Source organism: Amphichorda felina, assembly GCF_050947745.1.
Source record: "Amphichorda felina strain 45539 chromosome Unknown scaffold_3, whole genome shotgun sequence".
Lineage (NCBI taxonomy): Eukaryota > Fungi > Ascomycota > Sordariomycetes > Hypocreales > Bionectriaceae > Amphichorda > Amphichorda felina.
The window spans coordinates 1,664,339-1,686,860 of NW_028145047.1; the positions used below are offsets into that span (position 1 = coordinate 1,664,339).

Genomic DNA, 22,522 nt, shown 5'->3' on the forward strand with positions numbered 1-22,522 from the left:
TGTGTTTGCTTTCCACACAATCTCGACTATCATCATTTTCCTTAACTGTTACACATAGCGATTTCGATTTGCATTGGCAGTTTGCCACATCGTTTGCTTTCTTAGCCATCATCACCAATCTCACCACCACTACACCTTCAGCTCATCACGAATATATCATCACCTTTTCAGTTTTTTCAAGACAATCAGCAAGTCAGAAAGCCCAGGGAAGGAACTTGATCCTGGAACTATATTCGAACCCCCACCATTAGGTCCCCCCTTTCTACTTCTATCTCGACTAGGCATCAAACTCACTCACAAGCAACAACACCTGCTCGATATCTCGCAAAATGCACCCAGCATTGGACACACTCGGCCTCTGCCTCATCTTCTCCTACCATGTAGGCGTCTGGATTATCTGGGAGGCACCCCAGTGGGCGCAGCTCCTCATGGTGGCTGTCTGGGGGCTCATCCTACCGAGGCGAGTCTCCAGGACCCGCGTCGCCCGAAGCTACGCCTGGCCGTCTGTCTTCTTCGTTGGGAAGTTTTGGAAACATAGCGGCGAGGGCCACTCTCCTGGCGGAGGCGACGAATTCGACGCTGTACAAGACTTTTTCCGCGTGTGGTTCTTCATGGCGCTGCCCATCATGCTCATTTCCAGCTGGGATGTCATCTCGGCCGTGTCCCTGGCCTCCCGGGGCATTGGATTCGCGAGCAATCTTCTGGCCAGGTGCCTGCAGGAAATATCCCGAAAGTATGTGGATGATAAACCCAAGGAGGACCCGGCCAAGGTTACCGCGAAGCCTAAGACGGATGGCCACAACAACACTGCTGTGAAGCCAGAGGCAGGTGGTCAGACCAAGGATGCTCCGGACTCAGAGGCGGATGATCAGTATAAGGTTCCTGCAAAGCCAGAGGAGGCCAAGAAGACCTTGAACTTGTTCAAGCCGAGTACTCCTCCAAGGTCGGCAACAGGGCATCTATATAGGCTTCCGGAAACAAAAAACGGCTTCTCGCCCGATGAAGCTCTCCTTAAAATGATGAAGGGGAATGAAGAAGAACGTCAGCGTCGGATGGCGGAGCAAACCACTCCTCCCACTGTCCGCCGTATCCCACGCAAGACTCAGCCCGAGAGTCCTCCTGAAAGCGACGACGTCTTTGTTGGGCCTCGTAAGACTAACCAGGAACCCCTCATTGAACGTGCGCAGAAGAGGGCATCCTTGAAGGCCTCTTTGAGGGCAAAGACCAATCCCAAGCCAGAACCGGAGCCCCTACCGCGGGACAATGCTGGCGCTGAGGCCCTGAAGCAGGGCTCATCAAAGCCCCCAGTCGAGGATAATGCCACCGCGCAGGCAGAGCCCGTCCCGAAAACCCCTGTTAATCCTGAACCCGCCAAGGACGCGGAGGCAGCGTCGAAGCCTGTGTTGCAGCTTAAGAAGCAGGAAAAGGCTGTTGAGAAGCTGAGTAAACCCGACGCTGTCCATAAGGTGGAGGCAGTTCTACAACCTCCCGAGAAGTTTAGGCTCAAGAGCAGCACTGCGAAGACAGATCCTCAGCCTAAGAAGGAGGAGAAAAAGGAGAAACCAGCCAAGACACCAGATGACACCTCCAAGCCCGAGGGTAAGTACTCTGCAGTTATTGACTTTACCAAGGTTGGGGACGATGCTCCTAAACCTGATATCAAGGGCAAGCAAAAGCTTGATCTCACGGACAAGTTGCCTCCTCAGGTCACTCGCCCGAGTTCCAGTATCACGAGCTATTCCCCTACTCTTAAGACAAAGGCACAGGATGACAAAGATAAACGAACCCGCATGAGCAGGCCTTTCACCGGAGGCTCGCGTAAGGAACCACATCCTGCCGTCAGGAGACGTAACGACAGGGCCAGCCCAAAAAGCTTCGTCAAGCCTCTTCCTCATGTTCCTCAGCTCCTCGACCAAAAGAAAGTCGCTCTCGAGGACGTGGCCAAGGATTTCGTTGGAGGAGACAAGGCCTCGACCGCTAGGAAAGACATCTTTGCTAACCTGAAGATCTCCGCCGAGCCCAGCCTTGATACTGCTCGGGTCTTTGGAAATGAAAAGAAGGCCCCCGCTTCTGAAAACGTGGAAGGGGACGCAGATGGAGCCAAAGAGCTGGATATCCCCCTAACCCCGAAGCAAGGGAGGATTATTCGCACGCCTAAGAGAGCCAGCAGGATCTCAACCCCATCGTCAGCAACCATCACCATGTGGGCCCCTGAAAAGCGCACTCGGAGCCCAGCTGAAAAGCCCTCGTCGCCCCCCAGCGACAAGAAGAGCAAGCCTTCGCCCCCTGATAGTGATTCGGGCACGGCGGTCGCTCCTCCTCCCCCTTCCCCGGTCCAGGGACGAACTGCACAGCGTGAGGAAGACCAAGACTCCAAACTCCGGATGGTGATATTCGACCAGCGACGGGTGAGCATCGCAACTCAATACTCAGGCTCCGATGTCCATATGAAGGGCACGAGTCCTATGAAAAAGGGGAAGCGTCCCGCGTCACCCAACACTGAGCCCGAGGAGACGGTTGTCATGGAAAGAGAGAAAGATCGCGACTCGGATATCATCATGGACGTCGATAATGAGTATCATGTGCCTGCACAACAGCCCGCTGTTGAGGTTGCCTCTCCACAGACATGGGAGGACTTGGATGTAGAAATGACCGGTGGACCAGAGGTCGGGCCGAGCGGCCAAGGCCAGCAAGCACAGAGTAATTTTGAGGACGTCGACCTCTCAGCCATCGTCGAGTGGAATCGAACTCATCCTTGGCCCCAAGAGCCCGTCGATCCCGTGGCGGAGATGGCGAATCGTCTGGGGGCCATGGGCTTGTCGTCAAACCTGGAGCACAACCAGCCTCGGGAGGCAGCTCCAGGAGGTGTCTTTGGGGCTTATGGCCATCAGACAAGTGTCCGAGATGGGGCCCTTCATGCTCAACATCCAGATGCCCAGGGAGGCCACTATAGGGCTCAGCAACATATCCAGGAAGTCCTCTACCATGATTCTCAGCAGGATGCCCAGCAAGGTCCCTCCTATGGAGCTCAGTGGAATTCTCACCAAGGTCCCTCCTATGGGGCTCAGCAGGATGTCCAGCAAGTTCCCACCTATGGGGCTCAGCAGGAAAATGTCTTTGGTCCTTATGGACCTCAGCCAGATGTCTTTGAGCACCACAAAGCTCTACTGGAGGCCCAGAGGGAGGCTTTTGAGGCTCAACCGGGCGTTCAAGGGCTTCCCCATAGCGCTCAGCAGACAGATGCCTTGGGGCCTCATGGACCCCAGCCAGATGCTCAGGGAGGCCTTCATGAACTTCTTTCAAATGTCCAAGGAGTCCCCCATAGGGCTCAGCAGACAGATATCTTTGGCCCATATGGGCCTCAGCCAGATGTCTTTGGACCGCATAGAGCTCTGATAGAGGCTCAGGGAGGGGAAAGTGAGGATGTAGAGATGGGCAACATGCCCCAACCAAAGCTTAAGGAAGACGTTTCCAAGGGATACATACCCATGGATAACATGCCTAGGGAAGGGGCGCGCACAGATTCCTCTGTGCAGAGCAGCCCTCCACTGAGCCCTATATCTGCCGCTCTTCTCGGCCGTGCTGAGATGCCCAGTCCCACGCCTCAGAAGCCTGCACCGCCACCGACCAAGCAAAAGGACATCTTCGAGATGAACGACGACGAGATCGATAACTTGATCAACGGGCTGGAAAGGCAACATCTGGCTGAGACCCGTGACTTGAGCAAGACGAGTGAGACGGAGATCCAACCCTTGGTAGCGGGGCCAGATGCTTCAACTCCGTCTTCTAACAACCGAGGCGTCGTCCAGCAGCCAGAGGTACCTCAGGCGCAGCAGAAGGAGCCAGATTCCGTTACCCCTCCCCATGGCCAGGCATGGACTAATTTCCTCGAAGACAACGGCGACTGCGAGCCAGAATTGACTGAAGAGCAGCAGGCGGCCGCAGCTTCGGTCATGACACCCACCCAGGCAAGACCACGCACTGCCCCCGGACATAAACAACCGGCTCCAGCTCCAGCTCCAGCTCCAGCTCCAGCTCCAGCTCCAGCTCCAGCTCCAGTTTCTGCCCCAGTTTCTGCCCCAGTTCCGGAAATAATCAACCCAGCCTTGCTGTCAGTAACGCCCTGGGAAGCAATCGACCTAGCCCTACTGGCAGAGTCGTCCCAGGAGACAACCAACACCCCTGTACCATCAGTTCCAGCCCCGGAAACCCCCGCTGGTAATCTGTCCCAACATGACAGGGAACTGACCGAATGGGAGACTCAGCTGGAAGCAGAGCTGGAGACGGCGTTGCTCGAGGGACAGGCCGAGGAGGACAGAGCCCTCTTCCATGAGAGGCCTACAAGCATCCCCCGCGAGCTCCTGAACCCCGACCCGCTGAACCAGAATAGTGTCCTGTTTAACTCTCCCAAGTTCAACCCCACGCCCCCCAAGCCCCCGAACTACAATGTGTTCCCAACTGCCCCAAGCGCTCGGTTTTCCTTCAGCGGCGGCGCTACCGTGTCCAACTTTGGGCAGACGAGTGCTGGGCCTGAGACCGTGGAGGAGGAAACTGAGAAGGTCAAGGGTAAAGTGAACAGCCCGGTAGAGATACAGGCACGCAAAAAGCTCGTGCCAAAAAAACCGTTTGCGCAACGGAGCACCGGAATGGCGGGCATTGGGCAAGCGAGCACGGAGCAGGCCAGCACGGAGAAGGTAAGCATGGAGCAGACTGCCGCCGAGCAGGGCATCGCTGGGGAGGCTAGCACTGGGCAGACGAGCACCGAGCAGAAGAGTACTGAGACGACGACTACTGAAGCCAGCCTAGCAGAGGGGGACAAGCCTGACAATTTCGAGCAGTCCACACTGAACACGCCTGACCAGATAAAGGCGAGGGAGAATATTATCCCCAAGAAGATGCAGGACAAGTCCTATGTCCGGCCCAGCCCCACTATCCAAACGGAGCGCGCAAGCATGGAGGCATTGGTTCGCAGGCAGTCCAAGCCCTATCGCGGGGGTAACACTAGCGGGGAGGCAGTTGGGGATAATGATAATGATGACGGTGAAGAAGAAGACATCTACTCTGACGACCGGCCGGAGGAGGAGAAGAAGAAGAAGCACGCCCAAAAGCAGCCCCTGCTCAGGCCCAAGACCCAAGAGCCCCAGGAGTCACCTAAGGCCCAAGAGGCCCCGGAGCCACCCAAGCCGGCCGCGGTTTGTATTAATGGTCTGTGGCTACCTGCGCCCGCTCCAAAGCCCCCAGCTCCCGCTGGGGAGGAGACGGACGTGGCAATGACCACAGGCGAATCATCATCGAACCTGCCGCCAGCAACTCCCCATCCCAGTACCTCGGATATCCCGCAAACGCCCGCCAGCCCAGTCGAGTCGGTGTCTAGCGCGGGCACGCCGATGAGCGGTGTCTCCATGGGAACGCCCAGCCGCCCGCCGCAGAAGAAGAGTCCCCATTCAAACCTCTTCCACCAGGTTCGGCGAGGGTCTGGGCCTGCTACCCCAATCTTGGCCCGTAGGTTGATCAACGCGTCGGCGGAGGGGGAGATGGCGCTGCGATCGCCGGAAGTGATCGAGGAGAATTTGAGGCGACGGGCCATGGGGCTCCCGCCCGCCCAACCATCGCCACGCCCTGGGGGCCTGAAAATAATCTCAGCAAAAGATGGGCTGGAGATCCAGAGGCGGAACGAGGAGGCTAGGAAGCAAGCCGAGGCTGAGGAGGAGGAGAGGAGACAGAGGAGGAGATGAAGACATGAACGAGGTTGAAATGTCGGGGATCGAGAGATGATGAGGATGATGATGGGGCAAGATGGAAATGACGTGATGGAACAGCTGATATATGAAGAATGATAATGGCAGTCGGAGCCGAGAGTATGGCGTTATGGGAAAAGTGCGGTTTGGAGGACCGTCTATGCATAGAAGATGGCGAGTATATGAAGTTTGGTGATGTTAGGGGATCGTTATTTAGACCCTTGACGGCCGCAAGGCATTGGATTTTAGCGACCAAATAGATACAAATACCTCAGCCCAAACCATCAGTCCATCACCTCACCTTGGTCCACCCGTTAGATCCTCTTGATTTGTCTTTCGAACTTGAAGGCTTGGCCTTTGCCTTTTCAGGAGTGGTTTTTGGAGACTCGATCAGGTCTTCGGTAGGTATGTCGTCAATCTTCCAAGCGTCGTCCTCTAGGACCTCCCAGTCGGGGGCCGGTGCGTCTCCGACGAGCTTTTTCTTAAGTTTATCAGCGAGCTTCATGGGACCCGGTAGCTTGAAAGCCTTGACTAGCTCGGTCCCCTCGGCGCCGCCGAGGAAGTAGTACATTGTACCGTGAGAGTAGCGGCCCATCCATGTTGGACTGGGGGAGGCATCGTCACTATTAGAGCTGCTGTTGGGAAGTTTATTTGCCGCTGTGCCGGGCGGCTGGATAAGGAGGCTGTACAGGTTCCGTCCTATTTGACAGACATCGTCGAATGCATTCTTATCGCCGATGACAATCCCCTGGGAGCTACAAAGCCAGGCAATGTTGTAAGCCAGTAGCGTGACGCCTTCAAGGAAGAACGAGTACGTAGCTGGATCATCCTTCAGGAGCTGCGGAAGCGGCTTGTGGATGTAAAGGGGTCTTGGTCGTGGGATGTGACGTGAGTTTGGATCTGGTCCTGAGGAAACTGGCGTTGTGGTACCCGAGGTTCCGGGGAAAGGGAGCTTGCGATGCCTATACGAGGTAGAGAGATGAAGTATGGTTGGGTAAGGGTAATCTCGATGAGGAGTGGTGATCTCTGCAGGGAGGCGTATTGCGAGATAATGGGATGCCAGCATCAAAATATGAGAAATATGCCCGAGCGAAGTGGTAATGAGCTCAGGGGATAAGGCTAGATACAGTCAATGGTTAGACACGGTCCAAATTCGGCCGTCGGGGAAAGGCTGGACCTACAATTCATTGACGTCAAGTCCACCACAGGAACTCTGCCGATATGATACTCCGGAGTCTTGCTCTCTTTGTTGAAGACACGCTTCAGTCCGTAGAGGCTAGCAGCTTCGGTGCATAGAAAAGACCTGGTTGCGGCCATGTCCTCGGCGCTCTGCGACCAGCGAAACTTGAGCATCTGCGTGGACTTTTCCAGCTCCTTCTGCTGCCTGGTCCTGCGGTCTGCGAGTCCATCAGACACTGTGGCGAGATCGGATTTCCGACGGGCTAGTGATGCTTTTCTGGCCTGAATTTCATCCCGTGCAGCCTTGATCTCAGCCCTCAGCTTGTCAGCAGCCTCGAGGATCTGGGTTGTGCGATTCTCCGTCAGGACCTGTTGCGAGCGAGCAGCCTCCAAAGCATCACTGGTAGGCACGGTCGTGTCGCCCAGCAAGTCTTGAATCTGTTTGCGGAGGCCATCGCTCTCAATGAGAACTTGCAGGTGTCTTATGCGACCCTCATAGGCCTGATTGCGGGCATCCACTGCGCAGAGAAAGGGAAGCCGCTTCGTATCGTGGCCTCGTTGGCAGATGTCGCACTCCATCGTGAATACAAGGGCGCCAGTGCCGCCATTCACTAGAAGATGAGGGTCAGGGTGACTTGACCGACTACCGGGGAGAAATATCGAAAGAGATTCGCCGGGTACATCTATCGCGAGCTCAAAATATGTGAATGCTGGAAGAGATGAGATGAGTTATTGAGGCGATGAGACGGGGGCAGGTGACCTGAAAGCGACAGGATGTCACGGGGTGGCGTCACCGATTCGCTCGCAGGGTCGGTGAGAGGTGAGTGGCCAGTGGAGCAGCAGGCACTGGGGGGGCTGAATCCGTACTCGTCGCTACCCGTGGAAGCTCTGATAAGCAATTGGCTCCGAGCTTGTCCCCACGAGCACTTTGGAAGCAACTGCCACTCGAGAAACAAAAGCCTAGTCCTTGACCTAGGTAGTAGATAACGAAAGTTTAAAGTTTGAATAGCATTTCATTAATTGAGTCTCAGAAGATATAATCAGAATTTTGTGCCTCAGTTGCACCTGCCATTGTTCGCCGGTTGCCCGCGCAAACACCCCCCACCTGAACTATTAGGTACCTACCTAGGCAACTAACGAGGCGCCTTGGATACGCGCTTTCCCCAGGACTTTCCAGCGACGCGCTTCTCCAACTGACAGTTCCATCTCCACTGCCTAAACCACCTCCTCCCATTCTGTTGAAACGCACAACGCGCCCGCCACGCCCACCACGCCCACCACAGGATTCCAAGCCCATGTTTTCTGTTGAAGCAGCAATTCCTTCTACAGTGTTTGGTTTCCTTTCGTCTCCTGATTCCCCACAGCTACAACGCCCCGGCTATTACCATGGCCTCGCCAGCCAAGTCACCAGCTTCGGATCAAGCTCCTCTGGACCACGAAGCTGCTAACTATCAACAAGCTGAGGTGCCTTTGTCCGAAAACTCGAAAACTATTCGCACAATATCCAAGACGCCAGAACCCGTGGCGGATCAGCCAGATATGTTCGCCAGCATTCAAAGTTCTCCTTCTGTTCCAGAGCCCTACGACTGGGATGATTTTGAGAGGCGGTATGAGGAGGCACTCCGTGAGGCGAACGATCATGAAAGGGAGATACTGAAAGAAGCCGAAGGCCTCTCCAGGGTGCGCACTCCTTGCGATGGCCCGTCTGTGCACGTGTATACTGACGCCGCGGCAGTACTTTCGGGCTTGGGCGTCTGCCGCTTCGGTTCACGACGATGAGCGGGCTGTAAAGCGGCTCCAGACCAGGAAACGGTTTGTGAATCTTTCTGAAGAAAGGATGGAACAGAAACAGCAGCACTGTGAGTTTTCGCGAAGTTTCTTCTTTTGCTCACACTGGTCTAATGTTGTCTGTTAGACGAAGAGGTTGTCAAGGCATTTGAGAGCGCCTTGGCTCTGCTGCGGTCAACCTGAGTGTCTCGAATTACGGGCATTTACGCCTCAGATCGCAATTTTGGAGCCATTGGCTTATCTCTCAGTGGAGACCGTCCAAATATTCTGTGACACTATCTTGAATTCTTCGACGATGCAGCCCTGCTTTACGTGACTACCTAGGGCATCGATGAGATGAGCATCAGTCGGGGTGGCACGTGATCAGCGGGATGCTTCTTATTTGGACCCACTTTTCAACGGTCAGCCTTGACCTCAGTCCCAACCTCCGACTTTCAGAACAAAATTGCACCGCTTCGTGTCTACAATGTCGGGTAAACCGACCACTGGTGCGCTGGGTGGAAATACTTCGAAGACATGTGAGGCCCCACAAGTCTCTAACGTAAGTTTAAGCAGCTTCTGCACAGGATTTCCCCGGATGCTAACTCGTCAAAAGGAAGACCTGCTGGCCTTCTTCCAGGCGCATTTCTCAGATGCGGCTGTCGTTCAGTTTGGTGGGGATTTCCTCAATCCTGGAAACGCCACCGAAGCCCACCAGGGAGACGCAGTGGATGGGGAGTGGGATGAGGATGACTTGGGATACTATGAAGATGGCGTGAAACGTACCCTCACCGATGAGCAAATCGAGATCTTTCGACATTCTGAACTCCGAGAGCTACGGCGCCAGCGGGAGAAGGAGGCGGCAAGCTCCAAAAACAAGGTCGTCGTGGAGATAGCCATGGACGGACACCGCGATTCGGGAGCTACAACCTTGCCCTCAAGCTTCAAGAGCAGTAAGAAGCGAAAGAAGAAGGGGGCCAGTCGACCGAAAACTGAGCCAAAGCCAGACCTGCGAAAGCGTACTTGGGACGTGGTGGACAAGGGCCTCGACACACTGGACTACGACTGAAGATGCCACGGACCTGACGCACTACCAAATTTCGTCTCTGCGGAATCCCTCCGTTCTCCCCGAAAACTGTATGCAACTACCCTGCACTGCCTTGCAGAAGCGGCTCGCAGCATCACGAACAGGGGTCCGCGAATTATTACTATGCAACGGTGAGTTTTCCCTTCCCGCTTGTTTTCCCTTCATTGTCATGATGAAAACCTTTGTATCGTCATCCTTAGTCGGATCGAGATTGGAGTTGTAGGACGCATCGGCTTCGTCGATGATGACATCTCACAATCTCGAAATGTCGAGTAAATTAATCTTCTCTCTGAGACTATGTTTTACACCGTGTTTCCTCTGATCATCAACTCGGAAGCTGAGCTGACTGAGTGCCGACAGTTTAACCATGATAAGTATAAGGACAACCAGACTATACGAAAACCAGAATGAGGCCACATATGTAAATGTTGCCTCGTAGGTAATGGTTCGCAGACATGGCTATCGTGTGTGGAGAGAGTTCTTTCATATGACTTATCGATCCTAGGCTACACAGAGGCCTGAGGAAACCAGTACCAAGATACAGAAGAATAGCCATGCTGGGAACAAAGGGCGCGTTGGGGTGGTACCTTATGGATGATGATAGCGTCGGCGCTAATTGATTCTAATGGGAGACGGAGTAAAGGCAATACAGAAAGAACCCCCATCTGTGGTCGTGAATTCTTGCAACGGAAGATTTGCGGGAAATGCGTGGCAGGGTGGCCCCGTTTCTCGTGAATGCCCTGTGGATTTCAACATTGATAACAGAGTGAATGAACTGCAGAAGGCCATGCTATGAATTATGATACAATGACTCGATCATGATGACCCAGCGGATAACATCACCTCGCATATAACCAAAGTCAGGGTCTGGATTGCTTTGCTTATCGGCCGGGGGTGATAAGCGCACTGACCACGAAGCAGACGGGGGATGCCAGTGGCGTTGGGCAGCCTTCAGCCCCTCCCCTCCAAAGCACCAACTGCCCGCACTTGTGGGAGCCGCCAAAGCAACTTGGGAGGAACGAAACCTGCAACTGGAATCCATCCACTCATTCTAGCTTTTGCGCCCATTTCCCCCATCACCCGTCGTCCATCGCCGGCCAGCCTCCCCTTGTCCATATAGGTACCGGGCACTCATCACCCAGGGCCGACCCCGAGCACTCTGCGAGCCTCCCCCCTTCACCGCGCCCGCGACCGTCTTCGTATTTCCGCCCTCAAGTGTCGCCATCGTGCGACGCCCGCTCTCCCGGCAAAATGGCGCGGGTCTACGCGGATGTCAACCAGAGCATGCCTCGAAGCTACTGGGACTATGACAGCGTCAACATAAGTCAGTCAGCCTGCCGCGTCCTGCGCGGTGTCCTGTTGTTCAATGACTGACCCCGCAACCAGGCTGGGGAGTTCTGGAAAACTACGAAGTCGTGCGCAAGATTGGTATGTGATTCCACCAAGGACCTCCCCCACGAACCCTCTCGATATCCGATTGATTTGCGGGAATGGAGACCCCGGCGGGACGACTCAACTGCTGAGTAACTGCTGACGATTTGTGCTGTCGGATAGGCCGGGGCAAATACTCGGAAGTCTTCGAAGGCATCAATGTCGTCAACTACCAGAAATGCGTTATCAAGGTTCTGAAGCCTGTTAAGAAGAAGAAGATCAAGCGAGAGATCAAGATTTTGCAAAATTTGGCCGGTGGACCCAACGTCGTCGCGCTGCTCGATGTTGTGCGGGACTCGCAGGTAGGCATGCGTCCGTTCCCAGCTCTGTTAGCCTTTACTAACTGCTCCTTCCATGCAGAGCAAGACGCCCTCCCTCATCTTCGAGTACGTCAATAACACCGACTTTCGGAGCCTGTACCCCAAGTTCAACGACCTCGATGTGCGGTTCTACATTCTAGAGCTGCTCAAGGCGCTGGACTTTTGCCACAGCAAGGGTATTATGCACAGAGACGTGAAGCCTCATAACGTTATGATCGATCATGAGAACCGCAAGGTAATCCATCATCTTGATACTGTACAGGGTACTGGGCACGACAAAGCTAACAAAACTCACAGCTACGTCTCATCGACTGGGGTCTCGCCGAGTTCTACCACCCTGGAACCGAGTACAATGTCCGGGTTGCGTCCCGCTACTTCAAGGGCCCAGAGCTGCTCGTCGACTTCCAGGAGTACGACTACAGCCTGGACATGTGGAGCCTCGGCGCCATGTTTGCGTCCATGATCTTCCGCAAGGAGCCTTTCTTCCATGGCCAGAGCAATTCTGATCAGCTGGTCAAGATCGCCAAGGTCCTGGGAACCGACGACCTCTTCGACTACCTCGACAAGTACGAAATCGAGCTGGATGCCCAGTACGACGATATACTGGGGCGCTTCCAGAAGAAGCCGTGGCACAGTTTTGTCACATCCGAGAACCAACGTTTTGTCTCTAACGAAGCCATTGACTTCCTCGACAAGCTGCTGCGCTACGACCATCAGGTTAGTAAAAGCATCTGACCTGGTCCTCACTGGACCAATATTTTACGCCCTGGGGTACTAAATGTGATTTTAACAGGAACGGTTGACCGCTAAGGAAGCCCAGGCTCACCCGTACTTCAACCCGGTGCGCGATCCTGAAGTTTTCAAGCAGAACCTCGCCAGCGCCAACGGCACTGTAGCCAAAGCCTAAATCTCGGGTTTCACTTCTGGAATTCCGAGGTCGTTAACACAAATGCTGCAAATCTCACCCTGATCTATGCCGCATGCCGTGTTGACATTTTAAGATACCCCGCAGCGAGCGTCATGGCCTTGCAGCGAGAAATGCTTGGTTGGGCATTGGCCCCTTGCTCCGTACGTGGCGGCTAAGGTAAAACGGAAACAATACTTGAAGCGGAGACGGCGTTCCCATGAACGAGCTTTCATCATGTGATTCTTGACCGAGACCCCATGAAGGATTGCCGCCACACCTGTGTCTGCAACATCAGTCTGTCCTCGAGAGCTTCCGGCACATGTGGAATCTGCTCGCCGATTTGAAAGAAATACCTCCCTTTCTCAACTCCAACTCGACTGCGTCATCACCTCGGCTTAGGCGTTATGGGGGAAATATCAGGCATGGGCGGCGTGATGGAATGGACGTTGGGGCAGAGGACGGGGAATGGATTGCCGCTTGATTCTCCTTATCACGGATCCTTCTGGATTGGATGTTCTAGGGGCCATGTTCTTATTGTCTTAGCGTTAATGTATCATTCACTGAGAAGGCATAGGTGCTCGCGTAACGCTTCGTGACGTATCGTGGTTCAAGTTTTCATTATTCCTTGCGATCTAGCAGGGAAACAAAGCTATCGTGGGGTATCCAGAGACGCTATAAGCAAGTAAAGCAAAAATCCCGGCCACATACGTATCCGTCCACGCCACAGGTCCTCGTTGTCCCACCGGGCGTTGTTACCGCACTTTCTGGGCTGAAGGCGTCCCTGTGGCACCTCTTGACGGGTGTGTGGTTCACCTCTGTCGTGCGGACGGTGGTCTTCCATGTCTTGCTCTTGTGCGCGGAGGCAGTGGCTAGTAGCCTGGGCAGGTTGAAGGTGCTGCCATTGTTGCCCAAGAGCTCGTCCCCGTTTTCGTTGTCGGAGTCGCCGTTGACGAGGGAGAGCACAGAACGGCGAGAAGAAGGGGCTTTGGTGGTTGGGATGGCTGTGAGCCGGGGCGTGTGAGGTTTACTGGGGGACGTTTTGGCGGGTGTGGTGCGTTCGTTCAGAGTGCCCTTGGTGGGCGTGCCCTTGACAGGAGTTCCCTCGTAGGGCGTTTCCTCGTTGGGGATATCCTCATTGAGCATACTTTCGGTGGGTGTTCCCTCGGTGAATGCAGCTTTAGACGGGGCGGCCTTGGAAGGTGAAGTGGTGTCCTTGACTGACGATGCGGATTCATCGTGCTTCTGAATGGTGGTGTGAACCGAGTCTGTCGCCTTGGTAATAGAAGTAACACTATCGGCCGCAGCAGAATCGTCTTGGGAATCCGGGACTTCACCATTATTCACAACCTCTAGACTTGGCTGGATGGACTTTCGAGGCCTCCCCCTTTTCCTCTTTGTAGAACCGTCTTGCGGGTTGGGGACTTCGCCATCATCTATGCCTTCTAAGGTCGGCTCCGGGAGAGACTTCCGAGGTCTTCCCCTTTTCCTCTTCGCAGAATCATCCTGGGAATCCGGAACCCCCCCCTCACCCACCCCTTCAAAGCTTGGCTGGGGGACTGGTTTCCGGGGTCTTCCCCTTGGCCTCTTCGCAGAATCGTTTTGGGAATCCAGGCCTTCACCATCATGCACTCCTTCTGAGCTCAGCTGCGGGAGTGATTTTCTAGGCCTTCCCCTTGGTCTCTTGACCGAATCGGGTGGAGATATATCTGCTTTATTAGCAGAATCGTCTTGGAAATATAGGCCTTCACCATCATGAACTCCTTCCGAGTTCAGATGTGGGGGTGATTTTCTAGGCCTGCCCCTTGGTCTCTTAACCGAATCGGGTAGAGATGTATCTGCGTTATTCGCAGACTCGTCTTGGGGATCTAGGCCGTCGCCATCAACCGCCGCTCCTAAGCTCGGCTGCGGGAATGATTTTCGAGGTCTTCCTCTTGGCCTCTTGGCCGGATTGGCCGGAGGTGTATCAGGGTTATTGGTAATATCGTCTTGGGAATCCGGGACTTCGCCATCACTCATCCCTTCTAAACTCGGCTGGGGGAGTGACTTCCGAGGCCTCCCTCTTTGTCTCTTGACTGAATTGGCTGGAGAAGAATCCCCGTTGTTTGTTGGAAGGTCCATCACCTTTGCCTGCTTTGGCTTAGTGAACAACATGGGTCTCTCATCGTCCGAGAGTGCATTGCTTGAATCTCCCATCACATACTGAACGGTCGATTCGTTCGCGTTGTCATCCCCTTGGAATGAGCTCCTTTTCGAATGTGTAGTTTCCTGTGAGTCTGGTATGGTTTCCACTTTGCTCGATTGGGGCAGCTCTTGCTCGTTGTCTGAAGTTTCATGTCCAGACTCGGGCGGAGTCGGTAGGCCTCGATTCTCATGGTTATCATCGAGGTGCTCGTATTCTTCTCGTTGAAATGAGGTTTTTGGCCGCAGCTCAACCATGAACTGGGCCAAGTTGTCGACCCCTAGTGCTTCTACCCATGCAATCTTCCCCAGGAATTCAACCGGCTTCCGTGTTCGCCCGGAGCGACGGCAGTCTTCTGGAGCGATGGCCTCAACTGGAGGCTCACCATCCCGGTGTACCAAAGCCTGTGTGTCAATTTTAGGATATAATCTCGGTCTTCCTGGGCCCCTATGCTCCTGGTCTGTAAGACCATTTGGGGCTCGCGATGGATCCTTGCCAGGAACGTATAGGTCATCGTCCTCATCTGTGACGGTGCCTAATTCGCGCCCTGAGGGAGATAGTAATCGTGAACTCGATAGCGACTTCCTCGGGCGTCCTCTGGGTCGGTAGCTAGGTCTGCCTATGGGCCGACCCCTGGGCCTCCCTCTGGGCCTCCCTGTAGAACGACCGCTTCCAATCGGGCAACCAGGCCAGCCACTGCCATATCCGGGACCCGGCGCCCATATGGATGTTTCGCCATTGTAAGTTGGTAAATTTTGTCTGTGCCTTGTCGACCCTTTCGGCCTCCCACGGCGCTCAGGCCTGGGGAGTGGTAGGCTATCCAACGTGGCTGTTTCTTCCAGCTCGGGCGGGGCAGCCAAAGATCGCGAATGAGGAGCTGGTGTGTCTAAATGAGGAGCATTGGTGTCCAAGCCCGTGTTCACATTGTTCGTCGGGGATAAGGGCAGTAGCGAGTAGTCTCCCAACTGTCGATTGGCGGTCGGCACGGGCGGCATGGGGTGCTGCAAAGAGGGTTCCTCATGCAACATCTGGTCGTGGTTGTTTTCTTCGGGTGCAGCGCTACCTGCGGCATCTCCGTCATCGGAAAGGTCTACTAAGCGCATACCCTCGTCGTCGTCGTCGTCGTCGTCGTCGTCGTCGTCGTCGTCGTCGTCATCGTCATCGTCGTCGATCCAGTCTTCGAGTCGTATGCCCTCATCTTCGGTGTCGTGATCGCCCGGGTCCCCCTCTTCAGGTCCAAAGTCAACTCCAAGATCGCCTTCATAGCGCATATTTTCCAGGTGGCCGTTGTTGACTATGACTTCTCCCGTGTCGAGGTCAATCTCGTCGCCGATCTCGGTAAAGTCTCGTCCGTACTTGGAGAAGATGCTCTGCATGGCTTTCTGGAACCGGCTACCAGCTTGTTCGCGCCGTCTTTCGAGCTCATCGTCCAGATCGCGCTCCTCCGCATGTCCCTGCATCAGATGGCCGAACACATTGCTCTCGTCATCGTCGTCGCCGTCGCCGTCATAATGTGGGCTCTCCGTCAGCCGGAGTCGTTTGGCCGGCGGCTCCATGGCCAGAGACTGTAGTAATTGCAAGAGGTAGAGCTAATTCGGAGGACTTGGATCCGTGCAGGCCACGAATACAGTCATTGTTCCGGCAGCGGGCAGCGGTGTTTTGCGGTGGCCATGGGTGGTTTCTCGGATGGATGGTGGTGGGTGAATGATGCGACTGGGGTGGTTGGGGAAGTATCGCAATACCAAAACACGCGTGCGAATTGCAGACCGCGTAAATGAGCTCCACCACACCGGGACCCCTGCGAGTTCTGCTGAGAGCGCTATTACAACGTCACCTGTCTCCAAACGCAGTGGGGCAACCGTCTTCCAACCTACCTTAGACCTTCGACTCTCCCCATTGTCACGATTCACGGATGCTCGTCGCCCCCTTTTAATTTCCTCGGCCCCTACTATAGATTTACATTCCTCATCTTTGAAGCTACATTGTGCACCCATGAGCAGCCCACCCTAGCACCATGTTCTGCCAAAAGTGCCGCCAGCCACTCAAGCTGGATAGCTCTCTCGAGGACCTCAACCCGGCAGCTTACGATCTGCTTGTCTGTAAGTAACGTTAAGCGATGAGATCGATCATCAGAACGCATCTAATAGCATTTTCTAGCTTCGTTCTCATCACCGTCGCAGAAGAAGCCATCGAGCCCCCAATCCTCGAAACAATCGCCCCAGGACAAGTCGCGAAGGTCGCTGTACGACAAGGTGTCGCAAAATCCCGGGCAGCCCACCTTCAAGCGCCATCATGGCGGCCAAGGTCGCGATGCTGCCATGTCTTTTATCTACCTGACCGAATCCCAAGTCGGCCACCCGCACCCCCCACCTCTCCCGGATGCTCCATCGATACCACCGAAGCTGTCTCGGGCCGATACCAATAGGTCCGCGACGGAGGACCAGGATGGGCTCAAGGGCGACGAGATGGAGCGCATAAATCGGCTATTCGAGATTCTTTCCTCCAGATCTGATATCGACCACCCCATATGTGTGGATTGTGCAGACATGCTTGTCGAGGGGTTTCAGAAGAGGCTAGAAACAGTAACCAAAGAGAGGGATGCCTATGTTAAGCACCTTAGGCAGGTCCAGGCTGACCTGCCCAGCAAAGAGGATGTCAAGGCCCAACAAGAGGCCCTCAAGAAGGCGGAACGAGACAAGGAGCATTCCATGGAGGAGCTCAAGAAGTTGGAAGAGGAAAAAGATAATGTCGACGCCGAAATACTGGCGCTGGAAGAAGAGTCGCGGCAACTCGACCTGGAAGAAGAGAAGTTCTGGAGGGAACGCAACGCGTTCGCGGCCAAGATGGCAGACTTCCAGTCGGAAAGGGACAGCATCAACGTCAAGTATAGCAACGACTCACAGCTGCTGGAGAAGCTACAGCGCTCCAACGTCTACAACGATACATTCTGCATTAGCCACGACGGTAGCTTTGCGACCATCAATGGGTTGAGGTTGGGCCGCCTCTCAAGTAAGCCCGTGGACTGGCCGGAGATCAACGCTGCGTGGGGCCATGCGCTGTTACTACTCGTCACGGTCGCAGAAAAGCTGGGCTATCAGTTCCGGGGCTACGAAGCACAGCCGCTGGGCAGCACGTCCAAGATAATCCGGCACGAGAACGCCAGTCCCGCATCGAGTAGGATAGGATCGCGGACGACGATACAGGCAGCGCCTAAGAAGCACGTGCTAGATCTGTACAGCTCGGGGGACATGCCCCTAGGGCTTACGTTTATGCACCGCAAGTTTGACAATGCCATGGTGGCGTTCCTAGAGCTGGTACGGCAGCTAGGAGTGCACGTGGAGCGGCAGACGGAGGCAACGGGCAACATGCTGAGCCTACCGTACAGAATTGAGGGGGACAAGATTGCGGATGTGAGCATCAAGCTCGGGATCGCGCAGGACGACGGGTGGACCAAGGCTTGTAAGCTGACACTAACATGCTGCAAGTTCCTGCTGGCTCACGCGAGCAACGTGAGTTCGAGTGGGAGGACGTCTGCCTAGGTTCCGGTATCTGAGATTGAGCATTCGGCGCTGGTGTGTTGGAGTATTGAAAGGTGCATTATTTGCCGGATGCCTTGAGGCCAGGACACGGGCAATGAATAACAATGAATAATAACGCTGAAACTATCCTTCGAAGGCCGTGAACGGTTTTCAGGTAACTCTGGTTGCCCTGCATCACGATCCACGGAGAAGACTGCCTTAGGAGCACGGATACGGAGCACTTGCCCCACTTTCCCCCACCCTGTTTTCTGTACCTAAGTTAGGTACGTACTATGTACGAAGTAGGTACGTAGTAGTCGTGACTGCCCAAGAACGGATATTAAAGGTGTATCGCAGAGGAGTACTCCGTAGTATTCGTAAAGAAGGGGCAACCCATCTTTTTCTCATGTTCGTCGACTTGCCCACTTTGCTTTGTTTCGCGTACGCCTATTAACATGCTCAATGACCTTTCGCACTGCATCTTGGCTTGGACAGCTAACTTTATCCGTACAGTCGATCGACCCACAAGGCAATACTAACAAGGCGTCCAGCTTGGCAGACTAGAGGAGTCAGAACGCTCCTTGCCAAGCTTGGTTCGCAACCATCTGTAATTCAGTCCGTCCACTCACAATGATGGTGGCTGAGCCGCAAGCCTGCAGATACACCTGGTTTCTAATATGTGCACCATGCGTCGTATCACCCTGGGCGAATAGAAGTGCGAAGGACGTGCAGTCTTAGTGTCTGTACCACGTTCAGCCGCTTCTCCAGCTGCCACAGCTGCCTGTCTGCCTACCAGCGCCTGTCTGCCTACCAGCCTACCAGCACCCAGGGAAACATGTTGCCTCCGCTGCAGAGAAGTGTAGCCTGCACACTGTCAGACGGTATCCGCACAAGGAGACTTGATGGCATTGTGCCCACTCAGATGAGGCCAGGATAGCTCTGTATCAGGTATTTAAACCCCACCGCCTCATGCTCATGTGCTGCCTATATCTCTCCCCATATTCCACTTGGTAAGCTATCAGGCTATCAGGCTATCATCTATCTCAACATACAACCCACGGGGAAGCATCATGGCAGATATGACAGACGCCGTCAAGGTGCTTGACGACGACACCTGCTCCGTCTCCAGCTCCGTCTCCAACACCAGCCGGCGCTCGGGAAGGCCTCTAGCCGACAAGCCTCTGAGGGTCAACGGCAAGGTCCCCGATATAATCTACTCTCTCAAATACTTTGACTTTCGAGACAACGTCCTCGCCCACCGCCAGAGTGTCAATCCCTTCAAACAAATCCCAGCACTCTGGTCCCTACATGACCATGCCGAGCCGAAAGATGCCCCCCAGGATCGGCCCGTCATTGAGATTCACACCGAAATCTACACAGGAGGACGCAGACCTCAAAAGAGGATGCCCCGTCGTGAAGGACGCTACCACTCCAGGCCTGACCGTGCCTACAGCTACGAGTCCAGCTCCGACTCGGACCAGTCCGAGCACGGTGTGGCCCCAGTCGATCACGGAGAACCTTTTATGCTTATTTGGTCCAGCCATCTCAAGAATGCTCTCAGCTCTGTCATCACATACTACCCCTTCCATTTCAAAGTGGACGACGATCCGTTGAACATCACATCCCCGTACTACGTCCTCTACCACCATCGCAAGGAGCTGGAATTGTACCGGGACAGTCAACCTGCCTCCCACTCTCCGGAGTATGCTGCCACAACTGCCGAGCATATTGACATCCTCCTCAACTTCCTCGAGGAGAATAGCGCCCCAGAGATCCGCAAGGAAGAAGAGCGCCACAAGCTCGATTTTCCCATGGCCACGTACGACTATTTCTGGCTTCTGCTTAAGCCCGGGCAAGTCATCTATGCAAAGCGCTACGATATTTGGACACCGTACGTCATTGCTCAAGTCAACAAATGGCAAAATGCCTATCATTCTAGGGAAAGGTACAATATCCACGCCTGGCTCCTCGAATCCAACGGCAAAAATATTGAACGCTCTATGGACTTCTTTACTGTGGCACCCTGGCTAGGCGAGCAAGCCATAAGTAGCTTGCCTGTTGTCCCTGCCTCATTCTGGAAGGACGATATGGATAAGCAGGGTGGCGTGTCTATGCAAGACAAGTGCATTGCCGAGGGAAAGTTCTACTGGGAGCTGCTTCAGGGACCCAAATACCTTGAGTATAACGGGCTGCTGGTCAACAGAGCTCGCTCCGGCCGCAGAGATGTCAGTGGCCCAACTGGCTTTATGTCTGGACGTGTCATCTGTGATGCTTCGGGTTACGACAAGTTCTTGGACCAAGCTCCAGACCTGATGTACTCGCCTCCCCCTCCTCGCCATTTCAGGCACCAAACGCCGCCGCCACCCTACAAGGATCATCTCCCCAAGACTCTTCCTCGGTGTGGCTGTGAGGCATGCGACCAAAACAGATCGTTTAGTGCCAAACCTTCCCCCTATGTCGGCTTTGAGGATCTAGACCCTCGGAAAGACACACCGCCTGAAAGTGACTTGTTCTACATGCTCCTGAGCAGCACTATCCCTGGGTTCATCCTCGGAAGAAGAATATGGGGTGAACTCCATGTTGAGAACCTCAAGCCTGTCCAGACTGATAAGGAGGCTTTCAAGTCCCTTGTCATCGATGAAGAAATCAAGCACACTGTCAAAGCCCTCATCGGCCGATTTGCCACTAGTTCCGAAGAGCAAATCTCACCGTGGGGCAACGACTTCATCAAAAACAAGGGCGAGGGCCGTATTTTCCTCCTCCACGGAGAGCCTGGCGTGGGCAAGACCTGTACCGCCGAATGTATCGCTGAACTTACGGGCCGCCCTCTCATCGCTCTAACCGCGGGCGACCTCAGTACAGCTCCCCACCGTGTCGAGGAGAACCTAAACTACTTCCTCGAACTCGGTCAGCGCTACGGTGCCCTGGTCCTCCTCGACGAAGCCGATATCTACCTTGAGCGCCGCCGCTCCAAAGACATTGCCCGCAATGGCCTCGTGTCTATATTCCTACGAGCCCTAGAATACTACAGCGGGTGCATTGTCATCTCGACCAACAAGGTCCGCTCCTTCGACACGGCGTTCATGAGCCGTATCCACGTCGCACTGCATTACAAGAACCTGCGGGACGAAGACCGTGAGCGCATCTGGGCCAATAATTTTGACCGACTAGATCGCGACTCGGGCGGCCAAGTCCACGTGTCGGTCGCGGCGCGAGAGTATGTCTGGAACAGCAGCGACGTGCGCAGCCTCAAGTGGAACGGGCGAGAGATTCGCAACGCCATGCAGACGGCGCTGGCGCTGGCCGAGAGTGAGGCGCAGGACGAGGGGTATCACAAGACCACCATCTCCGAGAAGCACATCCGCGCAGTGGTCAAGATGAGCAGAGGGTTCAAAGAATTCATGAAGGACTCCATGCAGGAGGTGCAGGGATACGAAGGTGATGGGGAAGACGGCGATGACTACTACCCAAGGGGCAAGTTTGACAGGAGAAGATAGGGCGGGTGTACTTACTTCGGGAGTTGGAGGGATCGGACTGTAACCATGGGCTCCCTCCCGGGATAATACTCGTATGTTTTTGAAATGACCGTCATGACAACTACTAAACCCATGTTCCTAGTTCTTGAACTTCAAACGTTGATTCAGTCCTGTTGAATATGGGCTCACTAGGTAGCGACCAACCCAGCCCCCCTTGGCGGCGAACAATGATGCAGCCTGCCTCATACTATTCCCCTCACAGCAAGAAATCCCATGACCTCGCTTAAAGTCGTTCCGCATGCAAAATCCAATAGAAACCCATCGAGACATTCAATAACTAAAGGCAGATGCGCCTGCCTGCCAGAATGCCCAGACAACACTGCCACTCATATATCGCTTCACAGCCCCCCCCCCCCCCCCCCTTCCTTTCGACTTCCGGTTAAACAGGGGCCGCCATCCCCTTCCTCTTACTCTCTGACAGATAGCAGGCCAGCATAAATAACAGCCCATTTTCATCAGAAAGGGAAAACTACACGGAAAAGACCAAAGAGCAAACTCAATCAAAAAGATAAGAAGATACAACTCTCCATCATGTCCTCCTCCATCAGCGACAAGACATCCACCACAGACAGCAGACCCTCACGCGGCTTCCGCGACAAAATATCCTCTCTCTTCCGCTCCCCGGCAAGCGCCAAATACAACAAAGTCCTGGCCGAGGCCTACCAGAAGGATTCCAAGGGCGGTGATCCCAAAGTCGAGGCCAACATGACCGACGAGGAAAAGGCCAAGGCAATGGTCGACAAGCGCGATGCTGCTAGTCCCAGCGGCGCGTTCATTCTTGGGACATATAAGCCCCTGAGCGTCAGTCAGTGGTACGGCGATTATTACATTGCCAAGGGAGCAACGGGGAAATGAATGGA

At 54.6% G+C, this 22,522-nt stretch overlaps 9 protein-coding genes across 9 annotated transcripts; 6 read left to right on the forward strand and 3 right to left on the reverse strand.

Annotated features, from left to right (window-relative positions):
• Positions 1–329: 329 nt before the first annotated feature.
• Positions 330–5,735, forward strand: ACO1O0_003220 (uncharacterized protein; the record flags this gene model as incomplete). Its single annotated transcript, XM_083192675.1, has 1 exon — positions 330–5,735. One exon carries the CDS (start codon positions 330–332, stop codon positions 5,733–5,735), a length of 5,406 nt encoding a protein of 1,801 aa, XP_083051732.1.
• Positions 5,736–6,030: 295 nt separating this feature from the next.
• On the reverse strand, positions 6,031–7,496 carry ACO1O0_003221 (Atg4 domain-containing protein; the record flags this gene model as incomplete). Its single annotated transcript, XM_083192676.1, has 2 exons — positions 6,031–6,638; positions 6,920–7,496. The coding sequence occupies 2 exons, from the start codon at positions 7,494–7,496 to the stop codon at positions 6,031–6,033; spliced, it is 1,185 nt and encodes a 394-aa protein (XP_083051733.1).
• An 807-nt stretch (positions 7,497–8,303) lies between these two features.
• On the forward strand, positions 8,304–8,888 carry ACO1O0_003222 (uncharacterized protein; the record flags this gene model as incomplete). The annotated part of the gene is made up of 3 exons (XM_083192677.1): positions 8,304–8,597; positions 8,653–8,776; positions 8,833–8,888. The coding sequence occupies 3 exons, from the start codon at positions 8,304–8,306 to the stop codon at positions 8,886–8,888; spliced, it is 474 nt and encodes a 157-aa protein (XP_083051734.1).
• Positions 8,889–9,171: 283 nt separating this feature from the next.
• ACO1O0_003223 (DUF3807 domain-containing protein) lies at positions 9,172–9,753 on the forward strand (the record flags this gene model as incomplete). The annotated part of the gene is made up of 2 exons (XM_083192678.1): positions 9,172–9,246; positions 9,301–9,753. 2 exons carry the CDS (start codon positions 9,172–9,174, stop codon positions 9,751–9,753), a joined length of 528 nt encoding a protein of 175 aa, XP_083051735.1.
• A 1,269-nt stretch (positions 9,754–11,022) lies between these two features.
• CKA2 (kinase-like domain-containing protein) lies at positions 11,023–12,429 on the forward strand (the record flags this gene model as incomplete). Its single annotated transcript, XM_083192679.1, has 6 exons — positions 11,023–11,095; positions 11,158–11,199; positions 11,326–11,504; positions 11,563–11,757; positions 11,820–12,239; positions 12,316–12,429. 6 exons carry the CDS (start codon positions 11,023–11,025, stop codon positions 12,427–12,429), a joined length of 1,023 nt encoding a protein of 340 aa, XP_083051736.1.
• Positions 12,430–13,047: 618 nt separating this feature from the next.
• ACO1O0_003225 (uncharacterized protein) lies at positions 13,048–13,859 on the reverse strand (the record flags this gene model as incomplete). Its single annotated transcript, XM_083192680.1, has 3 exons — positions 13,048–13,101; positions 13,138–13,813; positions 13,852–13,859. The coding sequence occupies 3 exons, from the start codon at positions 13,857–13,859 to the stop codon at positions 13,048–13,050; spliced, it is 738 nt and encodes a 245-aa protein (XP_083051737.1).
• Positions 13,860–14,437: 578 nt separating this feature from the next.
• Positions 14,438–16,164, reverse strand: ACO1O0_003226 (uncharacterized protein; the record flags this gene model as incomplete). Its single annotated transcript, XM_083192681.1, has 3 exons — positions 14,438–14,510; positions 14,630–15,155; positions 15,714–16,164. The coding sequence occupies 3 exons, from the start codon at positions 16,162–16,164 to the stop codon at positions 14,438–14,440; spliced, it is 1,050 nt and encodes a 349-aa protein (XP_083051738.1).
• A 458-nt stretch (positions 16,165–16,622) lies between these two features.
• Positions 16,623–18,147, forward strand: atg6 (beclin 1; the record flags this gene model as incomplete). The annotated part of the gene is made up of 2 exons (XM_083192682.1): positions 16,623–16,707; positions 16,766–18,147. The coding sequence occupies 2 exons, from the start codon at positions 16,623–16,625 to the stop codon at positions 18,145–18,147; spliced, it is 1,467 nt and encodes a 488-aa protein (XP_083051739.1).
• A 1,049-nt stretch (positions 18,148–19,196) lies between these two features.
• Positions 19,197–22,517, forward strand: ACO1O0_003228 (uncharacterized protein; the record flags this gene model as incomplete). The annotated part of the gene is made up of 2 exons (XM_083192683.1): positions 19,197–21,604; positions 22,145–22,517. The coding sequence occupies 2 exons, from the start codon at positions 19,197–19,199 to the stop codon at positions 22,515–22,517; spliced, it is 2,781 nt and encodes a 926-aa protein (XP_083051740.1).
• Between the last annotated feature and the right edge of the window lie 5 nt (positions 22,518–22,522).